The sequence below is a fragment of the Salmo trutta genome, chromosome 4, assembly GCF_901001165.1.
Source record: "Salmo trutta chromosome 4, fSalTru1.1, whole genome shotgun sequence".
Classification (NCBI taxonomy): domain Eukaryota; kingdom Metazoa; phylum Chordata; class Actinopteri; order Salmoniformes; family Salmonidae; genus Salmo; species Salmo trutta.
Genome location: NC_042960.1, coordinates 23,613,560 through 23,635,849, shown reverse-complemented (window position 1 = coordinate 23,635,849; position 22,290 = coordinate 23,613,560). Strand labels below are relative to the sequence as shown.

The following is a 22,290-nucleotide window of genomic DNA, read 5'->3' as shown; positions in this document are numbered from 1 at the left end:
CGTAGCCTAATCACGCATTGGAGCCAGGTGTCAATTAAATGTATAGGCTTATCATGTAGCTATGTGTATTGCGTATTAATTAGGCAGGTATACATATATAATAATTGATTATCCTATGGCCTAACTTGTGCGCAAAGATTTGTCCGCTGGCAAAGTTGTCAAGTTTGTCGACAATCTTTGCAAACGCTAAAAGGCTACATAACAAAATCTAAACATACTTGACATTAGATTAGCCTAGTCAATATCTGTTACAGTAGGCCTATCTTCTCATTTAGCATACATTGTTTCCAAATTCTGCTGCATTGAAATGTCATAGCTACCCAAACTGGAAGACCGACTTCATGTAGTTTGTATTAATCAAGTTAAATATGGTTTGGCCTCGGGGCAGGATGACATGATTAGCCACCGCAACCAATGAGCAGGCGCGCTCGTGTATGCCAAGCGAGGTAGCAACAAGTTTAAACCATATGCACAAAGTGTTCAGAGAAACAGTGAAGGTTTTCCTCTTCTCTTTTTAGAGACGACAAAATAAAGGGACTGCGTAATTTAGAATTTGGAGACAAACGGAAGGATTTAGGAAATAACCTCGTCACCTTAGCTTCGTGCTCTTGGTCTTTTTGTTATGTAGCCTAACTTCCCTACTCAGTGGATATGCATTGGTCCCATCTGTAGCACTCTATGATGCCCTTAACTGCGCCTCGAGTTTATGGACCCCCGCTCAATGATGACTATGAGTTCATTGTCGGACAGTCTGGTTGCTTCTGATCCCTCAAAATCGGCCTTTCTGGAGTTCGGACACGGCTATCCCGGCCACCAGCAGAATTCCCCCGGCTTATCCCACAACATCTATCCAGTGCACGGCTTGCATCCCGTCGGACCCTCACAGCACGATAGCACCTTTTCTTCCAGCGCGTCATCCTATGGCCGCACGCTAGCCTACCCTTACCACAGCACGGTAAACGCACACCGCCCAAGTGCCTACCTGCCATACCAGCACAGTAGCCACAACAACGGTCTGGGACGCACGAGAATAGAGGAAACAGGTACGTTTTAAAAACATCCGTGTTGACATTGTGGAGTTTATTCAATGTTTGTTGCCATTTTCAAGATGTAGTTACAGTGGCGAAGGCTATACGGACGCGATGGACTTCTAAAATTAGAATTGGGCACTTATATAGCCTACCTAAACGCTATCAGAAGTCTACAAATAAACCACTAATGAAATATAGGGAATTCATAACATATAGCAAGCAGCATTACAGAAACAGTGCTCTGACCTAAAGGTATTATCAATTAATAGGATGGTCATTTGTAATGCAAAACGCCCTTGTTCCCATGTAACATATGTAGTCTATAACACCGGAGCACTTTTGAAAATATTTTATTTTTAAGGGTCAATAGTTTACAGGCTACTGAACCTCAAGATACATGCATTGATAAAGCAAGGAACTGTTCTCGTCTCAAATTGAAATGAGTATCCATTTTCATAAGATTTCATAAGGCTACATATAGTAGCCTAATTTCACCATTTTAATTATTAGTCTAATCTGATATTAGGACAGGTGATTAGACCTAAGGGTAGGCTACTACTGGTCAGTTTGCATTTATATTATTCGGCCGCGAGACAGGTCGGTTGATTGGCACAATAATTAGCCTAGCCTACTCTGGATGATGATACAGGTCACATGCAGCCGACGTGGGAGGGAAAAACCGAGCCACTAAACATTTTGTCCTGTGGTCTCCCACAAAGCACAGGGCCCAGACAAAACATGTAATCTGAAAACCATTTATCTTTGATGACGTTATTGCTTCTGTGATCCTACATTACTTAATTGGTTTGTTAAGATACAGATACCCGCATAGGACTACTGAAAGAGTTACATCATTTTACCTCGTTTTTTTAATCAAAACGTTAAACAATGCATACAGCATGAATTCCACGTAGTCTAATGTCAATGATCAAAATAACCCTGTCTCGACCTATACTTAAAATCAAGTTGTTTAGAATGGCTAGTCCTATTTGGAGTGTGAAGCTGTTTGGGACTAAAAGCTCGAAGACATTCAGATAGGAATCAACCTCTCAACAACAACAAAAATATGAGTGAGCTCGCTTAGGGGTTTAGCAGCCTATTTATATTTACGCAACATCAAACACTTGTGCGGTAATCGGCAGGGAATGTCATCCATCTATCGTCGACTGACTGTGACATCTCCACTGCACTGTTGGCAATTGCCATGTTTGTCAACTCTCCAGACACTGAAAAGTAAACCATTTTCACCCACGTATTAGGAAATGGTTTGTGTGGCAATTTTTCTATTTTACCTTTATTTAGGCAAGTCAGTTAAGAACAAATGCTTATTTACAATGAAGGCCTACCGGGGAACAGTGGCTTAATTGCCTTGTTCAGGGACAGAACGGCAGATTTTGACCTTGTCAGCTCGGGGATCCGATTCAGCAACCTTTCGGTTATTGGCTCAACGATCTGACCACTGGGCTACCTGCCGCCCCAATGCAATCTTACAGGCATTTCGTGTGTTGGTCATGTTAGAAAGTCAATAAGTATTTAAGTCCCCAGATATTATAAACATTGCAGTCCTCTTGAGCATTAACATATTCATTATGTTATTCTTAGTTCTGATTAAATGCTGGTCATTGTTCTGAACAATGTATTATAATTATTTTTATGATGATAATATAACCATGTAATGATTAGTTTAATTCCTACCAATAACAAGATAATGGTCTAATAATAATAAAGGAAACTATAGCAAGAAATGTTATATCAACATCGATTACCATTTGTATGTTGCAATTATTTTTGGAACGCTAATTTCAGGCCAATATTAGTTTTAGTGATTTTAAAGGTGCTACATGGGATTTATTTATTTTTGCATTGTAATTTCAGAAAATGTCCATAACATATCTGTCGCTAATAGTGGAATATTAGTGTTTCAAAGTATTACTTACTCCCCAGTGTTGTGATTGGCTGTGATATTCTCCTATTAATTTCTCGCGCTTAGAGTGGCGTCTGTTGTCAAACTAGGAAAGCTGTTCTGACTGTGGCTGTGTTAATCGCTCTGTTATTTCCTGTTTGCTAAAAAAATGCTGTATTGTACAATGCTGTATTGTAAAATGCTGTATTGTAGGTAGATTTTTTAGAATACTTTGTTTCAATATCTTAGATTTTGTTTGATGAATTAATCTTATGCTACTCAGATAAAAATAAAATGCTTCTAAACTAATCCAATCTGTTACTTGGACTTATTGCACCGGTTACTGAAATGATTGTTCCAGTTTATATGGTTTAGGTTGCCTCATATCTTCGTCTACCTGACATAGCAGTCATCATTCTGAATGCAGGTTGCGGGTGAATTAAAATTCCAAATGTTGGCTATCCCTAATCTGGTTGGATTCCAATAGGAATTACACATCACTTTGCAAGCCATCATAATGTGACTCGCAGGCCTGCAAACTATGAGTTTCAGGCCACGGTAATACGGTAAAACTAAGCCCTCAAAATAAAGCATTAAATACTTGCATTTTGTTGAAGAATTACATTTTAATGATAGCATATTCGCTTAAGATCTTCCTTGGTGAAGGCCACAGAACAAAAACAAAAAGACTGCAACAACAACCATGTCTCTGTCACTAATACAGTTGTTAATTTAACACTGAAAAGTGTGGGCCTGTATAGACACTGGACCAGTGTTAAATTGAACACTGTCAGTGTTGATTCAACACGGGAGAATTGGCTGTGCAGTACCTTATGATGTAAGGCCTATGAGTTTATGTTGATTATTTGCTATTTGAATGGCAGGCTTAGAATAGAAAAGGGACAATCAAGATTCAACAGTTCCAATGTAGCTTATTTAGCTAAAAAATACAATACAATACAACTTTATTTTCCATTAGTTATAGCAAACAACAGAAATGTGTCTTCTGCTCATTCTCAACTGCCCCAGACAGCACAAATCACACACAGTTGAGACAAGCACCGGGACAAGCACCAGGTCACCCTTGTGTGTTGTGGGGTTAAGGGCCTTGTTCAAGGGCCCAAGCCACCCAACAAAAGGGGAATGTCTTAAGGATGTGAACCCAGCAGCACTCCACTTTGCCAGATACATTTTTTCCCGCGCCTGGCCCGGGATTCAAACCGGCCATCTTTCGGCCATAGGTCCATCTCCCTTAGCCATTGGGCTACCTACCTCCTACCTAAATTCTCTGCAATTATTGTTCAACTTGGCAAATCAAATCTAAATCTTCCGCCCCTGTAAAATAAAAAGTGAAGGATTTATTTCACCTTTATTTAACCAGGTAGGCTAGTTGAGAACAAGTTCTCATTTGCAACTGCGACCTGGCCAAGATAAAGCAAAGCAGTTCGACACATACATCAACACAGAGGAATGGAATAAATGAACATACAATCAATAATACAGTAGAAAAATCTATATACAGCATGTGCAAATGAGGTAGGATAAGAGAGGTAAGGCAATAAATAGGCTATGGTGGCAAATTAATTACAATATAGCAATTAAACACTGAAATGGTAGGATGTGCAGAAGATGAAGTTGAGATACTGGGGTGCAAAGGAGCAAAATAAAAAATAAAATAAATACAGTATGGGGATGAGGTAGATTGGATGGTCTATTTACAGATGAGTTATGTACAGGTGCAGTGATCTGTAGATGAAGTAGATGAAAGATGAATCTCCTCACGCTATTTCACTGGTTGTATTATAAGGATGGATTCATACAGTGTCATGTTACTATGAATGCCTTGTGGGGCCTAACACAGCTGTTTCCCTAAGCACTAGTTGGTATGTGCACTCTTCATAACAATGGGAATAATGGGGAGCAATATGCAGTCATTATATTCCTCATGCTCTTTTGCAACATGAGGTAGAAAAGAAAAGTTGAGCTCTTGCCCATTGAGGGCAAATTAAATGGCATAAATGAAACATGTATTATTCATTAAATGTATGATTATTATGATGATCATTATTATTATTATTATTATTATTGCTGTTGTTGTTGTTGTTAATATTGTTATTATTATTCCCAAATTTCTGACCTCAATGGGACTTCCTGGTGAAATAAAATAAAACTTTTTCTTCTTCATCCTTTTGAAGAGCTTGAGAAGCCAACCACAGTGATCGAGAACGGAGAAATTAGACTGAACGGAAAAGGGAAGAAGATCCGAAAACCTCGGACCATCTACTCAAGCTTACAACTGCAGGCACTCAACCAGAGATTCCAGCAAACCCAATACCTTGCGCTACCTGAGCGAGCCGATTTGGCAGCAAAATTGGGACTAACTCAAACGCAGGTACATATTTCTGTATTTTGGGCCAATTTAATTAGTCTATTTCAGATATTTTTACTGATTTAACTGTTCAGTAAGGTGTTTATTACAAGAGGCTCTTCAATGCACAACAATTTTGGTGTCAGTCTCTTTTTAAACGTGGTCTATATAGGTCTCAATAGTTTGAATGGAATAAATGGGCAAGCATTACACAAACGGTTCACAGAGTGAACAATTCCTATGGCCTGTTGTTTACTCGAGTCGGGCAAAATGTTCCTCCTTTGTAAGCATCTCATCTCTCAAGGTGGTGAGAGGTTTAGTCAAAATGATGTGCATGCCCATTCTCAATGGTACGCCTACTCTTTGCATCTAGGCTACAACACTATATGAATAAGTGCCTGATTAGATACTGTTAAGGCCCAATGTCTCATTAAAAATGAGAATGGAGCCTAATGTTATGGAGCTATGTAATTTAAGGCTTTGAGAATTTCCACTCTAACTAGTTAAAGTCTTCAGATTCTGTATTATTTAGTATATAGGAGAAAACACTGGAACATTATGTTCCTAGGTATCAACCTCCATTAGTTTGATGTCCTGCCATGTTCATGGAGGTGTTAGCCTACTCTCTCTGCCTGTAACTGATATTGTTTCCCCTCATGAGTGTGAGGCACACACTTTCATGAATATTTGAATGCAACATGGCTGGAATGGCAGTTCCCCATTGGCAGCGAGGCAGCAGAAGTGCAGGGTGTATCACTGTCCTGTATTACCACTACTTGTCTTACTACTGTGTTATCTATCTCCTACTATTACTTACTTACCCATCTGGGCCTGTATTCACTATGGGCTGGTTTCCTGGACACATATTAAGCGTTGTCCTGGACTAAAAAAACTGTTTCAATGGTGATTCTCCATTGAGCATGCTTTTCAGTCCAGGTCTAGGCTTAATCTGTGTCTGGGAAACTGTCCCGAGTCTCAGAGTAGGAGTGCTGATCTAGGATACATTTAGCCTTTTAGATCATAATAAATATGATTATGGACAGGGGGAACCTGATTATAGATCAGCACTCCTATACTCTGAGACGCTTTATGAATACGGGCGCTGAGCTCTCATTCCTTGAGGATTTTAGAGGTAACACTCCAGTCTCAGTCATCTCCTTTAGCCTATATAGCTCTTGGTTCAGTTTTAAGCCCTCAATCTCTCAGCCAATGGGTTCCTTTTGTAACTAACTCCTTACTTCTCACTAAGCGCTGTCTGTCTGGCAAGAGAAGAGGAAAGGAAAGGGGAGAACGACCGTGGCCATTTTGTCTGTCAGTAGGAATAGAGGAAGAGAGCTTAGCAAGTTATCGCGTCACATTTTGTAAAATATTATGAGTCCCAGGAAGTTTTTGGGTTCCCAAAGTGAGAGAAAAATTACTGCAGAGAAAGTACAGACTTTGCTAAGACTACATTATTTTTAATTTGGCAGAGTTTACTGCTTTCAGCCAGGTAATCATTCTATATTTCTTGAAATCTAGAGATCTCCCTTACTACGTTTGCCTGGGGATTTAAAAAATACTTAATGGCTAATCCAAAGGGAATATGTACTCTCAATGCTGCTATACATCAATTGGAATAAAGATAGTTTTTGGCGTATTGACAGATATGAAATGCAGTAATTTATCCTCTGTGGTAAGAGACCATTCTGAACCTGTAGAGTCCGTGATGTGCTGCTAAGAGAGGAGAGCCTTAGTAATTCCATGTAAGTGCCACACGATAGATATCTGAGAAAGCGTCAAAGAGGTGACTTTTTGCAAGATGAGCACTTTTTTGCAATACTTTTTCAAATCTAGTTAGAGATGTATACATGCATCTGAAAGTTACATTAATTGGGACTTTAGAGACATGATATGTCTAGTATATAAAGGACACACACACGGCCATGGCGCCAGGCTGCCAAAACAGAGAATCAATGGCCTCCTTTTCTCTCACAAAGTTGTATCCCTCTACCCCCACTGCCCCTCCCTACGCTCATCTGTAAAACTGTACTTACCACCTTTCTCCTTTTATTCTAAGAACAATTTTGCCAAACATTCGCTCTTTCATTCCTTCTTCATATCTATTCAACACCCTCTTTCTCTCTGCTAAAAAAAACACCTGGCACCCTTGCAAAATTATCCTATATACACTGAGTATACAAAACATTAAGAAAACCTGCTCTGTGTATGAAGAACGGTCCACCACCCATAGGACATACAGCAAACTTGTCACAACTGTGGAAAGGATTGGAGTCAACATGGGCCAGCATCCCTGTCGAAAGCTTCCGACACCTTGTAGAGTCCATTCCCCGACGAATTGAGGCTGTTCTGAGGGCGAAAGGAAGGCAACTCAATATTAGCAAGGTGTTCCTAATGTTTGGTAAACTCAGTGTAGCCTAGTGGTTAGTAACCAAAAGATTGCTGGATCGAATCCCCGAGCTGACAAGGTACAAATCTGCTGTTCTGCCCCTGAACAAGGCAGTTAATCCACTGTTCCCTGGTAGGTTGTCATTGTAAATAAGAATTTGTTCTTAACTGACTTGCCTAGTTAAAAAAATATATATATTATGTTACCTGGGAGGAGGCAGGAATTATTGATAAGGTCATATTGATAAGGGAGCTAGATATATTGGAATCACTCGTGTCCTCTGGCCTTCCATGAGCAGCAACCACCTGGCAGATTATACATAGTCTTTTTTGCACCAGAAATACTCACCACACCGCCAGTCACCACACATTTAACTAAGGAGAGTGGTTTCCCCAAATTGTACGGTACACACATTGATATTTAGTTGGATATGTGGGACAGGATGTTCTGGCGTGATTACAAACAATTACCAAACATTTCAGACTGAAAGCCCTTGTCAGCTGAGTGTTGCTGTTGAAATCTAAAACCAATATTTTCGATTATTATAGGAAAAGCTACTTACATTAGCATGCTGTTGATTGACATTAGGGTAAAATTAATTCATAAATATATGTTCAATGCAATTCGGCATTAAAGGGGTAATCAACAGTCGCTATATCACTTTTGGACTATGTACCCATTGAATGATATGTACCCATTGATTCTTGAAGAATATCTCATAAAGACCTCATGAACTTAAACATTCCTACCCCATAAGAGCCCAAAATATAAGCTTGTTTTACTCCAATGGTTTATGTGAGACTTGGTTTTTGTTACATCTGCAAGAACTGTTAATTATATTGCTGGCATGGAATGTGATACACAATTTTTATTAATATACCCAAATGGGTTCTAGTCAGTGTTAAAATACACTGGAGTGGGTTAAAAAAAATATGTGTATATATATATATACACTGCTCAAAAAAATAAAGGGAACACTTAAACAACACAATGTAACTCCAAGTCAATCACACTTCTGTGAAATCAAACTGTCCACTTAGGAAGCAACACTGATTGACAATACATTTCACATGCTGTTGTGCAAATGAAATAGACAACAGGTGGAAATTATAGGCAATTAGCAAGACACCCCAAATAAAGGAGTGGTTCTGCAGGTGGGGACCACAGACCACTTCTCAGTTCCTATACTTCCTGGCTGATGTTTTGGTCACTTTTGAATGCTGGCGGTGCTTTCACTCTAGTGGTAGCATGAGACGGAGTCTACAAACCACACAAGTGGCTCAGGTAGTGCAGCTCATCCAGGATGGCACATCAATGCGAGCTGTGGCAAGAAGGTTTGCTGTGTCTGTCAGCGTAGTGTCCAGAGCATGGAGGCACTACCAAGGGACAGGCCAGTACATCAGGAGACGTGGAGGAGGCCGTAGGAGGGCAACAACCCAGCAGCAGGACCGCTACCTCCGCCTTTGTGCAAGGAGGAGCAGGAGGAGCACTGCCAGAGCCCTGCAAAATGACCTCCAGCAGGCCACAAATGTGCATGTGTCTGCTCAAACAGTCAGAAACAGACTCCATGAGGGTGGTATGAGGGCCCGACCTCCACAGGTGGGGGTTGTGCTTACAGCCCAACACCGTGCAGGACGTTTGGCATTTGCCAGAGAACACCAAGATTGGCAAATTCGCCACTGGCGCCCTGTGTTCTTCACAGATGAAAGCAGGTTCACACTGAGCACGTGACAGATGTGACAGAGTCTGGAGACGCCGTGGAGAACGTTCTGCTGCCTGCAACATCCTCCAGCATGACCGGTTTGGCAGTGGGTCAGTCATGGTGTGGGGTGGCATTTCTTTGGGGGGCCGCACAGCCCTCCATGTGCTCGCCAGAGGTAGCCTGACTGCCATTAGGTACCGAGATGAGATCCTCAGACCCCTTGTGAGACCATATGCTGGTGCGGTTGGCCCTGGGTTCCTCCTAATGCAAGACAATGCTAGACCTCATGTGGCTGGAGTGTGTCAGCAGTTCCTGCAAGAGGAAGGCATTGATGCTATGGACTGGCCCGCCCGTTCCCCAGACCTGAATCCAATTGAGCACATCTGGGACATCATGTCTCGCTCCATCCACCAACGCCACGTTGCACCACAGACTGTCCAGGAGTTGGCGGATGCTTTAGTCCAGGTCTGGGAGGAGATCCCTCAGGAGACCATCCGCCACCTCATCAGGAGCATGCCCAGGCGTTGTAGGGAGGTCATACAGGCACGTGGAGGCCACACACACTACTGAGCCTCATTTTTACTTGTTTTAAGGACATTACATCAAAGTTGGATCAGCCTGTAGTGTGGTTTTCCACTTTAATTCTGAGTGTGACTCCAAATCCAGACCTCCATGGGTTGATAAATTGGATTTCCATTGATTATTTTTGTGTGATTTTGTTGTCAGCACATTCAACTATGTAAAGAAAAAAGTATTTAATAAGATTATTTATTTCATTCAGATCTAGGATGTGTTGTTTAAGTGTTCCCTTTATTTTTTTGAGCAGTATATATATATATAATTTTAACACTTATAGGGGTGCCCACATTATTACGTTTAGGCCAATGGGAGTGTCCTAATGTGTTTATGGGAGTGAAATATGTTGGTTATTCACCATGGTCCTACTCTTTTTTTTCATGTTGATCAGAACTGATGATATGTAGGCTAAAGTCAGAGAAAACAAAGTAAAAGTTGGCAGACTTGTGGACTCCAGTCACATGACTTGGACTACTCGAGTCACATGACTTGGACTCGAGTCTGACTTGAGTCACAAATTTGATGGCTTGAGACTCGACTTGATAAAAAATAAATTAACTTGAGACTTGACTTGGAGCCTCAAGACTCGGGACTCGACTTTGACTTGAGACTGAAGACTTGAAATTATCTGTCCAGGTTTTGTAATGTTTTGTCACTCATTGTGTGGCACAGAGTCTACGTGGATTATACTACATGCAGCCAGAGACAATAGCCGCAGCATCGCAGCATAGCAGCATCGCAGCATCACAGCATCACCCTTTTGGCTAGTGAAACGCACACTCAGCACTCTGACTGGACCAGAAAACTATCAATCAACACAGGCGAACAGATTGGTGATTTATAGGATTGGGTGCAGCGCAAGCATCAAATTGTAGGAAGAGAGGATTGAAATCAGGCCAGCAGGCAGTAGCAGTGCCTTGGTAAAATCACTGGAGAAGCCAGTGTTAGACAGATTCGATTTGGTTTCTCAAGGGGAGGGTGTACTGTCTTGCCCTCCATTCAGATAGGACAGGTTAAGCCTGATACAGAGGCTATTCATTTTGGGCTATTGCCCGTGTATATTTGGTAAATCTACTTGTATATTTTGTATGATATGGTGCTTTCACCATTGGATCACCAAAACCTAATAAATCTACACTCTGAGCACGTCAACCTGCCTTGCCATCAGCTGATTTCATGCCCTTACCACAGCTACAAGGTCCATATTTTACAATTATATAGGCTAATAAAAATATGTTGTACACAAAATAATGAAAAGAGCTGTCTGGTTGCCTCAATAAATAGACAAAGATTTGTAGTTCAGCAAGTCGTTGCATATATATATATATACACACAGTACCAGTCAAAAGTTTGGACACACCTACTCATTCTAGTGTTTTTCTTTATTTTTACTATTATCTACATTGTAGAATAATAGTGAAGACATCCAAACTATGAAATAACACATGGAATCATGTAGTAACCAAATAATTGTTAAACAAATGAAATATATTTTATATTTGAGATTCTTCAAAGTAGCCAGACTTTGCCTTGATGACAGTTTTGCACACTCTTGGCATTCTATCAACCAGCTTCATGAGGTAGTCACCTGGAATGCATTTCAATTAACAGGTGTGCCTTGTTAAACGTTAATTTGTGGAATTTCTTTCATTCTTAATATGTTTGAGCCAATCAGTTGTGTTGTGACTAGGTAGGGGTGGTATACAGAAGATAGCCATATTTGTTAAAAGACCAAGTCCATATTATGGAAGGAACAGCTCAAATAAGCAAAGAGAAACAACAGTCCATCATTGAAGGTCAGTCAATTCTGAAAATTTCAAGAACTTTGAAAGTTTCTTAAAGTGCAGTCGCAAATGATGAAACACACCACAGGAAAGGAAGACCCAAAGTTACCTCTGCTGCAGAGCATAAGTTCATTAGAATCACGAGCCTCAGAAATTGCATCCCAAATAAATGCTTCACAGAGTTCAAGTTTTTTATTTATTTATGTTTATTTCACCTTTATTTAACCAGGTAAGCTAGTTGAGAACAAGTTCTCATTTACAACTGCGACCTGGCCAAGATAAAGCAAAGCAACAGACACATCTCAACATCAACTGTTCAGTGGAGACTGCGTGAATCAAGCCTTCATGGTTGAATTGCTGCAAAGAAACCACTACTAAAAGACACCAATAATAAGAAGAGACTTGCTTGGGCCAAATCTGTCCTTTGGTCTGATGAGTCCAAATTTGAGATTTTTGGTTACAACCGCTGTGTCTTTGTGAAACACAGAGTAGGTGAACAGATGATTTCCGCATGTGTCGTTCCCACCGTGAAGCATAGAGGAGGAGGTGTGATGGTGTGGGGATGATTTTCTGGTGACACTGTCTGTGATTTATTGAGAATTCAAGGCACACTTAACCAGCATGGCTACTACAGCATTCTGCAGCAATATGCCATCCCATCTGGTTTGCGCTTAGTGGGACTATCATTTGTTTTTCAACAGGACAATGACCCAACACACCTCCAGGGCTATTTGACCAAGAAAGAGAGTGATGGAGTGCTGCATCAGATGACCTGGCCTCCACAATCAACTGACCTCAACCCAATTGAGATGGTTTGGGATAAATTGGACCGCAGAGTAAAGGAAAAGCAGCCCACAAGTGCTCAGCATATGTGGAAACTCCTTCAAGACTGTTGGAAAAGCATTCCAGGTGAAGCTGGTTGAGAGAATGCCAAGAGTGTGCAAAGCTGTCATCAAGGGTGGCTACTTTGAAGAATCTAAAATCTAAAATATATTTTGATTTGTTTAACACTTTTTCGGTTACTACATGATTCTATATGTGTCATTTCATAATTTTGACGTCTTCACTATTATTCTACAATATAGAACATTTTCAAAATAAAGAAAAACCCTGGAATGAGTTGACAGGTAATGTATTTCTTTGGACTTGACTCGAGTCTTGACCACGTTCTACTTGGGACTCGACTTGAGACTTGAACCTTATGACTTGAGACTTGCGTGTGACTCGTTTAATAGTGACTTGGTCCAATCTGAAAGTTAGTAAAGCCTGCAGCATTCAGAAAGTATTCAGACACTTTGACTTTTTCCACATTTTGTTATGTTACAACCTTATTGTAAAATGGATGAAATAGTTTTTCCCCTCATAAATCTACACACAATACACCATGATGGGGCCTCCCGAGTGGCACGGTGGTGCAGTGGTCTAAAGCACTGCATTACAGTGTTAGCTGTGCCACTAGAGATTCTAGATTTGAGTCAAGGCTCTGTCGCAGCCGGCCGCGACAGGGAGACCCATGGGGCAGCGCACAATTAGCCCAGCGTCATCCAGGTTAGGGGAGGTTATGGCTGGCAGGGATGTCCTTGTCCCATCGCGCACTAGCGACTCCTGTGGTGGGCCTGGCGCAGTACATGCTGACACGGTCACCAGGTGTACGGTGTTTCCTCCGACACATTGGTGCGACTGGCTTCTGGGTTAAGTGGGCATTGTGTCAAAGAAGCAGTGCAGCTTGGTTGGGTTGTGTTTCGGAGGATGCACGGCTCTCGACCTTCGCCTCTCCCGAGTCCGTACGGAAATTGCAGCGATGAGACAAGACTGTAACTACCAAAATTGGGGAGAAAAAGGAGTTTTTTTTTTTTAAACAATACCCCATGATGACAAAGAAAAAAATGTTTTTTTTATAAATTTTGCAAGTGTATAACAAATAAAAAACGGATTTATCACATTTTCATAAGAACATTGCCTTGCAAAAGTATTCATCCCCCTTGGTGTTTTTCCTAATTTGTTGCATTACAACCTGTAATTTAAATGGATGTTTATTTGGATTTCATGTAATGGACATACACAAAATATTCCAAATTGGTGAAGTGAAATGAAATAAATAAATTTAAAAAGAATGGAAAAGTGGTGCGTGCATATGTATTCATCCCCATTGCTATGAAGCCCCCAAATAAGATCTGGTGCAACCAATTATCTTCAGAAGTCACATAATTAGTTAAATAAAGTCCACCTGTGTGCAATCTAAGTGTCACATGATCTCAGTATACATACACCTGTTCTGAAAGGCCCCAGAGTCTGCAACACCACCAAGCAAGCGGCACCACCAAGCAAGTGGCACCATGAAGACCAAGGAGCTCTCCAAACAGGTCAGGGACAAAGTTGTGGAGAAGTACAGATCAAGGTTGAGTTATAAAAACATATCAGAAACGTTGAACATCCCACGGAGTACCATTAAATCCATTATTAAAAAATGGAAAGGATATGGCACCACAACAAACCTGCCAAGGGAGGGTCGCCAACCAAAACTCACGGACCAGGCAAAGAGCGCATTAATCAGAGAAGCAACAAAGAGACCAAAGCTCCACAGCGGAGATTGGAGTATCGGTCCATAGGACCACTTTAAGCCGTACACTCCACAGAGCTGGGCTTTACGGAAGAGTGGCCAGAAAAAAGCCAATGCTTAAAACCTGTTGGGGATAGGGGGCAGTATTTGCACGGCCGGATAAAAAACGTGCCCGATTTAATCTGGTTACTACTCCTGCCCAGTAACTAGAATATGCATATAATTGTTTGATTTGGATAGAAAACACCCTAAAGTTTCCAAAACTGTTTGAATGGTGTCTGTGAGTATAACAGAACTCATTTGGCAGGCCAAAACCTGAGAAGATTCCAAACAGGAAGCGCCCTCTCTGACCATTTCTTGGCCTTCTTGATCATCTCTATCCAAAACAGGGGATCTCTGGCATAACGTGACATTTTCTAACGCTCCCATAAGCTCTCAGAAGGCGCCAGAACGTTGAATGATGACTTTGCAGGCCATGGCTGAAAAACAGTAGCGCATTTGGTAAGTGGTCGATCTGAGAACAATGAGACTGGGGCGCACGAGACTCCACCATGTTTACATTTTCAGTCTTTGAACGAAAACAGGGTTTCCCGGTCGGAATATTATCGCTTTTTTATGAGAAAAATTGCATAAAAATTGATTTTAAACAGCGTTTGACATGCTTTGAAGTGCGGTAATGGAATATTTTGAATTTTTTTGTCACGAAACGCGCCGGGCGCGTCACCCTTCTTTACCCTTCGGATAGTGTCTTCAACACACGAACAAAACGCCGCTATTTGGATATAACTATGGATTATTTGAAACGAAACCAACATTTGTTATTGAAGTAGAAGTCCTGGGAGTGCATTCTGACGAAGAACAGCAAAGGTAATCCAATTTTTCTTATAGTAAATTTGAGTTTGGTGAGTACCAAACTTGGTGGGTGTCAAAATAGCTAGCCTGTGATGGCCGGTCTATCTACTCAGAATATTGCAAAATGTGCTTTCACCGAAAAGCTATTTTAAAATCGGACATAGCGTTTGCATAAAGGAGTTCTGTATCTATAATTCTTAAAATAATTGTTATGTTTTTTGTGAACGTTTATCGTGAGTAATTTAGTAAATTCACCGGAAGTGTTCGGTGGGAATGCTAGTCACATGCTAGTCACATGCTAATGTAAAAAGCTGGTTTTTGATATAAATATGAACTTGATTGAACAAAACATGCATGTATTGTATAACATAATGTCCTAGGAGTGTAATCTGATGAAGATCATCAAAGGTTAGTGCTGCATTTAGCTGTGGTTTTGGTTTTTGTGACATTATATGCTAGCTTGAAAAATGGGTGTCTGATTATTTCTGGCTGGGTACTCTGCTGACATAATCTAATGTTTTGCTTTCGTTGTAAAGCCTTTTTGAAATCGGACAATGTGGTTAGATTAACGAGAGTCTTGTCTTTAAAATGGTGTAAAATAGTCATATGTTTGAGAAATTGAAGTAATAGCATTTCTAAGGTATTTGAATATCGCGCCACGGGATTCCACTGGCTGTTGAGTAGGTGGGACGCTAGCCCATAGAGGTTAAAGAAAAAAATAAACAAACAAGTTTGGTGTTCGCCAAAAGGCATGTGGGAGAGTCCCCAAGCATATGGAAGAACGTACTCTGGTCAGATGAGACTAAAATTGAGCTTTTTGGCCATCAAGGAAAATGCTATGTCTGGCACAAACCCAACACCTCTCATCACCTGAGAACACCATCCCCACAGTGAAACATGGTGGTGGCAGCATCATGCTGTGGGGATGTTTTTCATCGGCAGGGACTGGGAAACTGGTCAAAATTGAAGGAATGATGGATGGCACTAAATACAGAGAAATTCTTGAGGGAAACCTGTTTCAGTCTTCCAGAGATTTGAGACTGGGACCGAGGTTCACATTCCAGCAGGGCAATGACCCTAAGCATACTGCTAAAGGAAGGGGAAACATTTAAATGTCTTGGAATGGCCTAGTCAAAGCCCAGACCTCAATCCAATTGAGAATCTGTTGTATGACTTAACGATTGCAGTACACCAGCGTAACCCATCCAATTTGCAGGAGCTGGAGCAGTTTTGCCTTGTAGAATGGGCAAAAATCCCAGTGGCTAGATGTGCCAAGCTTATAGAGACATACCCCAAGAGACTTGCAGCTGTAATTGCTGCAAAAGGTGGCCCTACCAAGTATTGATTTTGGGGGGGTGAATAGTTATGCACGCTCAAGTTTTCTGTTTTTTTTGTCTTGTTTGTTTCACAATAAAACATATTTTAAATCTTCAAAGTGGTAGGCATGTTGTGTAAATCAAATGATACAACCCCCCCCCCCCCCCAAAAAAAATATATTTTAATTCCAGGTTGTAAGGTAACAAAATAGGAAAAATGCCAAGGGGGTGAATACTTTCACAAGCCACTGTATACAGACCCTTTACTCAGTACTTTGTTGAAGCACCTTTGGCAGCGATTACAACCTTGAGTCTACTTGGGTATGACGCTACAAGCTTGGCACACCCGTATTTTGGGACTTTCTGCCATTCTTCTCTGCAGATCCTCTCAAGCTCTGTCAGGTTGGATGGGGGGCGTTGCTGCATGGCTATTTTCAGGTCTCTCCAGAAATGTTTGATCGGGTTCAAGTCTGGGCTCTGGCTGGGCCACTCAAGGACATTCAGAGACTTGTCCAGAAGCCACTCCTACATTGCCTTGGCTGTGTGCTTAGGGTCGATGTCCTGTGTGAGGGTGAACCTTCACCCCAGTCTGAGGTCCGGAGCGCTCTCGAGCAGGTTTTCATCAGGGATCTCTCTGTACTTTGCTCCGGTTATATTTCCTTCAATCCTTACTAGTCTCCCAGTCCCTGCTGCTGAAAAACATCCCCACAGCAGGATGCTGCCACCACCATGCGTCACCGTAGGGATGGTGCCAGGTTTTCTCCAGACGTGATGCTTGGCATTCAGGCCAAAGAGTTCAATCTTGGTTGTTTCTCATGGTCTGAGAGTCCTTTTCCTTTAGGTGCTTTTAGAGTTGCTTCCGTCTAGCCACTCTACCATAAAGGCCTGATTGGTGGAGTGCTGCAGAGATGGTTGTCCTTCTGTAAGGTTCTCCCGGTGACCGCAAGGTTTTTTGTCACCTCCCTGACCAAGGCCCTTCTCCCCAGATTGCTCAGTGTGGCCGTGCGGCCAGCTCTAGGAAGAGTCTTGGTGGTTCCAAACGTATTCCATTTAAGAATGATGGAGGCCACTGTGTTCTTGGGGACCTTCAATGCTGCAGACATTTTTTGGTACCCATTCCCCAGATCTGTGACTTGACACAATCCTGTCTCGGAGCTCTACAGACAATTCCATCGACCTTGTGACTTGGTTTTTGCTCTGACATGAACTGTTACCTGTGGGACCTTATATAGACAGGTGTGTGGCTTTCCAAATCATGTCCAATCAATAGAATTTACCACAGGTGGACTCCAATCAAGTTGTAGAAACTTCTCAAGGATGATCAAAGGAAACAGGATACACCAGAGCTCAATTTCGAGTCTCATAGCAAAGCATCTGAATACTTATATATTTATGTAAATGTAATATTTTTTGCAAAAATGTAGAAAAACATGTTTTTGCTTTGTCATTATGGGGTGTGTGTGTGGGTTGATGAGGGAAAAAAATACGTTTTAGAATTAGGCTGTAATGTAACAAAATGTGGAACATTTGAAGGGCTCTGAATACTTTCCGAATGCACTGTAAATGTATTTAATTCAAGACATCACAACAGTATTTATGTCATTGGCGTGACACTCTTGGGCAGATCTCTCATTTTGGTCCATTTACGAGCCCTTGCGAAATGTGAGCTATCTGAGCCGTGTTTTCCACTTATCTCCACAATCAATTGCAATTCATAATTAGATTTTACTAGAGCTGCTTTTACCACGCTGTGGGTGTTGCGGTTACATAAACGTCTCACCAGGCTCTATCCATATCAAAATATCTCTGTAAATTCTCTGCATTGTTCGTAGAATGGGGAAAACAACCGTAAAGGAATGCCGAACGTATTGCTTGCCTGGTCTGTAGTGGGGTTTACAGTTAATTATCCTGGCAACCTGAACTCACCCACCAGATTTATTTTGTCTTTCTTGTAAATGTTCTGTTTTTAGTACAACGTATTGTTCTCATATGGAAAATATTTGTATTATTCCTTTTCGCTAACAATGCAGTCATATAGCATACAGTTATAATTTGAATAATGTAACGCTCTATTTGCCAGCATGCATAACAATATTATCCAATAACAATTATATTACCAACAATGAGGCCATGGATATTATAATAAACTATTATTATTATTATTATTATAGTGAGTACTGAATAGACTAATAATAATAGTAGCTTATTAATGATGATAAAGATTATAATAATAGCCTAATTGCAGGCTTAATATACTAAATTGTATTTATTGTTGCAGGTTAAGATATGGTTCCAGAACAAACGCTCCAAGTACAAGAAGATCATGAAGCATGGCCCGGGCGGACCGGAGGGAGAACACCTGCACCCTGGGTCATCTGGGTCTCCGTGTTCCCCGGGGATGCCGCCACTTTGGGACGTTTCCATGGCAAATAAGGGGACGCCTGCGCAATCCGGTGGATACATGAACAATTTTGGACACTGGTACCCAAGCCACCACCAGGAATGTATGCCGAGAACTCAAATGATGTGACGGGATGTGGACAATGGGATGGAATTCTATCCGCTCTCCTCAACTGACTTTACTCAATCTCAACATTTAAATTCGTGTTTCGTCTCCTCTTGTACATGAACCGCGTAGCCTATCCCCTTTTAAATGTAGCTCCAAGCCCCAGCTATCATTAGAGACTTAATTTTTGAAACGGACGTTTAAAGGTCTTTTGCTCGAATTTCATCCGAGGTTTTGCCTACAATTTCGTGGACATGAAGAAATGACTGCACGGATTTTGCCTTGGAGGCCTATGTGGATCTGGATTTTGAATGCAGTTCAGTTTAAAATAAAGCCTCAGTGGTCAACTATGCACTGCAATAATATCTCTTTTTACGAAATGAGCAATCCGTAGATTTCACAAGTTTGAGCATGAAAATACCCAATACCGTCATATATATATATATAATTTAAAAATTTGATGCAAAGACATAAGTTCGATTAGGTATGAGTTTATAATTATTACTATTATTAGTAGTAGTAGTAGTATTATTAGTAGTAGCCAATTATTATTATTAAAGTAAATATCAAAATATACCAAAAGCGCAAAAAAACGGACTTCTATGGCGCAATGAAAACTAACATCTCACATAAGAAAGGGTCATGTATTTTACCCTAAAACATTTGGACAAGCAATAGAGGGTATTATTTTAACGTTGACAATAATTTTATAAAATGGGCATGTCAATTAAAGGTAATTTGGGATATAGCTTGTTAAATAAAACTTTCATCCCAACAGTATAATTACCAGCAATTTGCAGGCAACAAAATATTCCTCTCCAAAACTGAAAGTTCATAGGAACTAGTAGGAAAAGGACAAGGAGCATCCATCGGCTGTTGCGGGTCTACAAGGCAACGGAATCGTCATTAACCCAAATTACTTGCAGGCGTAAGCTAGCCTATCAGCAGTCCGGCATAAATAGCTGAAAACAAGAGGCAAAAGACATGATAGCGCTCGTGAGAGTGCTATAATGAGAGTGCAAACCAACTGTGGTGATTTTTTTAGTATAGGACTAGCTATCGAGCACAAAGGTGGCAAAACATGTCCAAGAGTGGTGTGGCGATAAAACAATTCTGGGGCCTGTAGTTTTTCTTGATCTTGTAACCTATCTACGTAAAAAGTCAATGCCTTATATGGTATACATGATTCATCTCTTGTAAAAAAAAAAAAAAAAAAGGTTTAATATGGGCTGTGATGGGACCAGAGTTTTTCTAATCAGGTCACGTGGGTTTAAAAAACCTCCTGGGAAAACTGGCTTTGGTGAGGATGAAAACCCTGGTCACGTGGGTTTTAAAAAACTCCTGGGAAAACTGGCTTGGGTGAGGATGAAAACCCTGTCAAACTGCAGCAACCTTGTACTTGCTCATATCTGAAATGTATTTTAAACGGACTGGGGGGTTCCTATACACGTACACAGAGAAAGCAACATGATTGGGCAATAAAACACAAAGGGCTGAGCTTGCTTTATGCAGATTTGCATCGTGTAGTCCTGCCCTATGCAACTGTAGGCTGAATAAAACATTTACTCACAGTCTAGTCTGTCAGCTATTGTGTTTATTGATTAATTCCAGTTAATCATTTTGGACTGTAAAATCGTAAATTGCCTAGTCAGCCCAAGTTTGAATATAAACCACATTTGATCCATTCACATTTTCTCACAAGCAAATGGGCTATAAATAAGCCTACACAACGTTACCTCTTCGTTAACATTGGCTAGAGGGAGGCTAGACTATGCATCTGCTGTTGTTAGTAGCCTACAGTTGATCAGACTGAAAATTTGTATCGTTTCCAGGCAATATGATCACTAATGTTTAGGTGTATAGGCTGCTACATTTATGTAATAGTCTTTGCTTGTGTATGTCGGGAGTGTTGTGTTATTATGCTTGATAAATAAATACCAGAGGAAAGTGAAGAGCGCGCCTTGAGCTTTGTCCAGCCCGCGCTACCTGCGATTTCCGTGAATCTGATTGGTCAAGACAAGCAAAGAACCCGCAGCAGCACTCGAATGCAAACGACAGAAATGTGCGGGAGTTGACAAATAAGCCAAATCGGTCTAAATAACAGCACTTTGCCCCTCTTTTTAAAACTTTGCTTCGATATATTTTATTGAACTAAATAAACGTTAAATTAAAAAGTGAGATAAAGGTTAAATAAAATAAAAAAGTGTTTGAAAAGTGTTGTAAAACTATTTTCTTATAGCCCGGCGGTTGTCAATGTGCGGTTGGATTATTTTCCCCAAATGGCTACTCAGGGCTAAATATGCTTACAACGTTATATTGTGTTGACCACAATATTACCACTACGACCTACCTTGGTCTGAAGGTAGGCTTTGGCACGTCCTACCGGAGTTATCGGAAGCTCCTAGTTCCCAGTGGGAAATTTTACTTGAACGCAGTAGCGGTGCGTGGGTAAAATCACTGGGGAAGCCAGGGAAAAAAGCCATATTACAACCTATGTGTTATGATAATTGCGTTGTTTTCTCTACAACCAATTAGTTAATTCATATGCATTACGACCGTGACATATAGGCCAAAGGGCCGAGACAATAAGAAGACACAGTGGCAGAATAAATTCAATCACACGTTTGATTCATCACAAAACTGGAGAGCAAGTCCATAAAGCATATTGCATGTAACGAACCTACATGATCTACAGAATGGTAAAGCAAGTTAATGTTTCCAACATTTTCGGACCACTAAATAACTATTGATTTATACTGAACAAACATTTAAACCCAACATGCAACAATTTCAAAGATTTTACTGAGTTACAGTTCATAAGGAAATCAGTTAATTTAAATAAATTCATTAGGCCCTAATCTATGGATTTCAAATGACTGGGAATAGATACAGATATGCATCTGTTGGTCACAGATACCTTAAAAAAAGGTAGGGGCATGGATCAGAGAACCTGTCAGTATCTGGTGTGCAGCGTGACACATCTCCTTCACATAGAGTTGATCAGGCTGTTGATCGTGGCCTGTGGAATATTGTCCCACTCCTCTTCAATGGCTGTGTGAAGTTGCTGGATAATGACGGGAACTGGAACACGCTGTTGTACACATAAATCCAGAGCATCCCAAACATGCTCAATGGGTGACATGTCTGGTGAGTATGAAGGTCATGGAAGAACTGGGACATTTTCAGCTTCCAGGAATTGTGTACATATCCTTGCGATATGGGGCCATGCATTATCATGCTGAAACATGAGATGATGGCGGCGGATGAATGGCAAGAGCATTCAAATTGCCGTTGATAAAATGTAAT

General features: G+C 40.9%; 1 protein-coding gene across 1 annotated transcript; it reads left to right on the top strand.

Moving 5' to 3' along the window:
* Positions 1-446: 446 nt before the first annotated feature.
* LOC115192098 (homeobox protein Dlx4a-like) lies at positions 447-20,936 on the top strand. Its single transcript, XM_029750227.1, has 3 exons — positions 447-1,043; positions 5,130-5,326; positions 18,757-20,936. Exons 1-3 carry the CDS (start codon positions 707-709, stop codon positions 19,006-19,008), a joined length of 786 nt encoding a protein of 261 aa, XP_029606087.1. The 5' UTR covers positions 447-706; the 3' UTR covers positions 19,009-20,936.
* Positions 20,937-22,290: the final 1,354 nt, after the last annotated feature.

Excerpts from the sequence above, each read along its gene's own strand:
- LOC115192098 (XM_029750227.1), top strand. The coding sequence starts at position 707 with ATGGACCCCCGCTCAATGATGACTATGAGTTCATTGTCGGACAGTCTG. Across the intron at positions 1,044-5,129 it reads CACGAGAATAGAGGAAACAG|AGCTTGAGAAGCCAACCACA; the intron begins GTACGTTTTAAA and ends ATCCTTTTGAAG. Across the intron at positions 5,327-18,756 it reads TGGGACTAACTCAAACGCAG|GTTAAGATATGGTTCCAGAA; the intron begins GTACATATTTCT and ends TTATTGTTGCAG.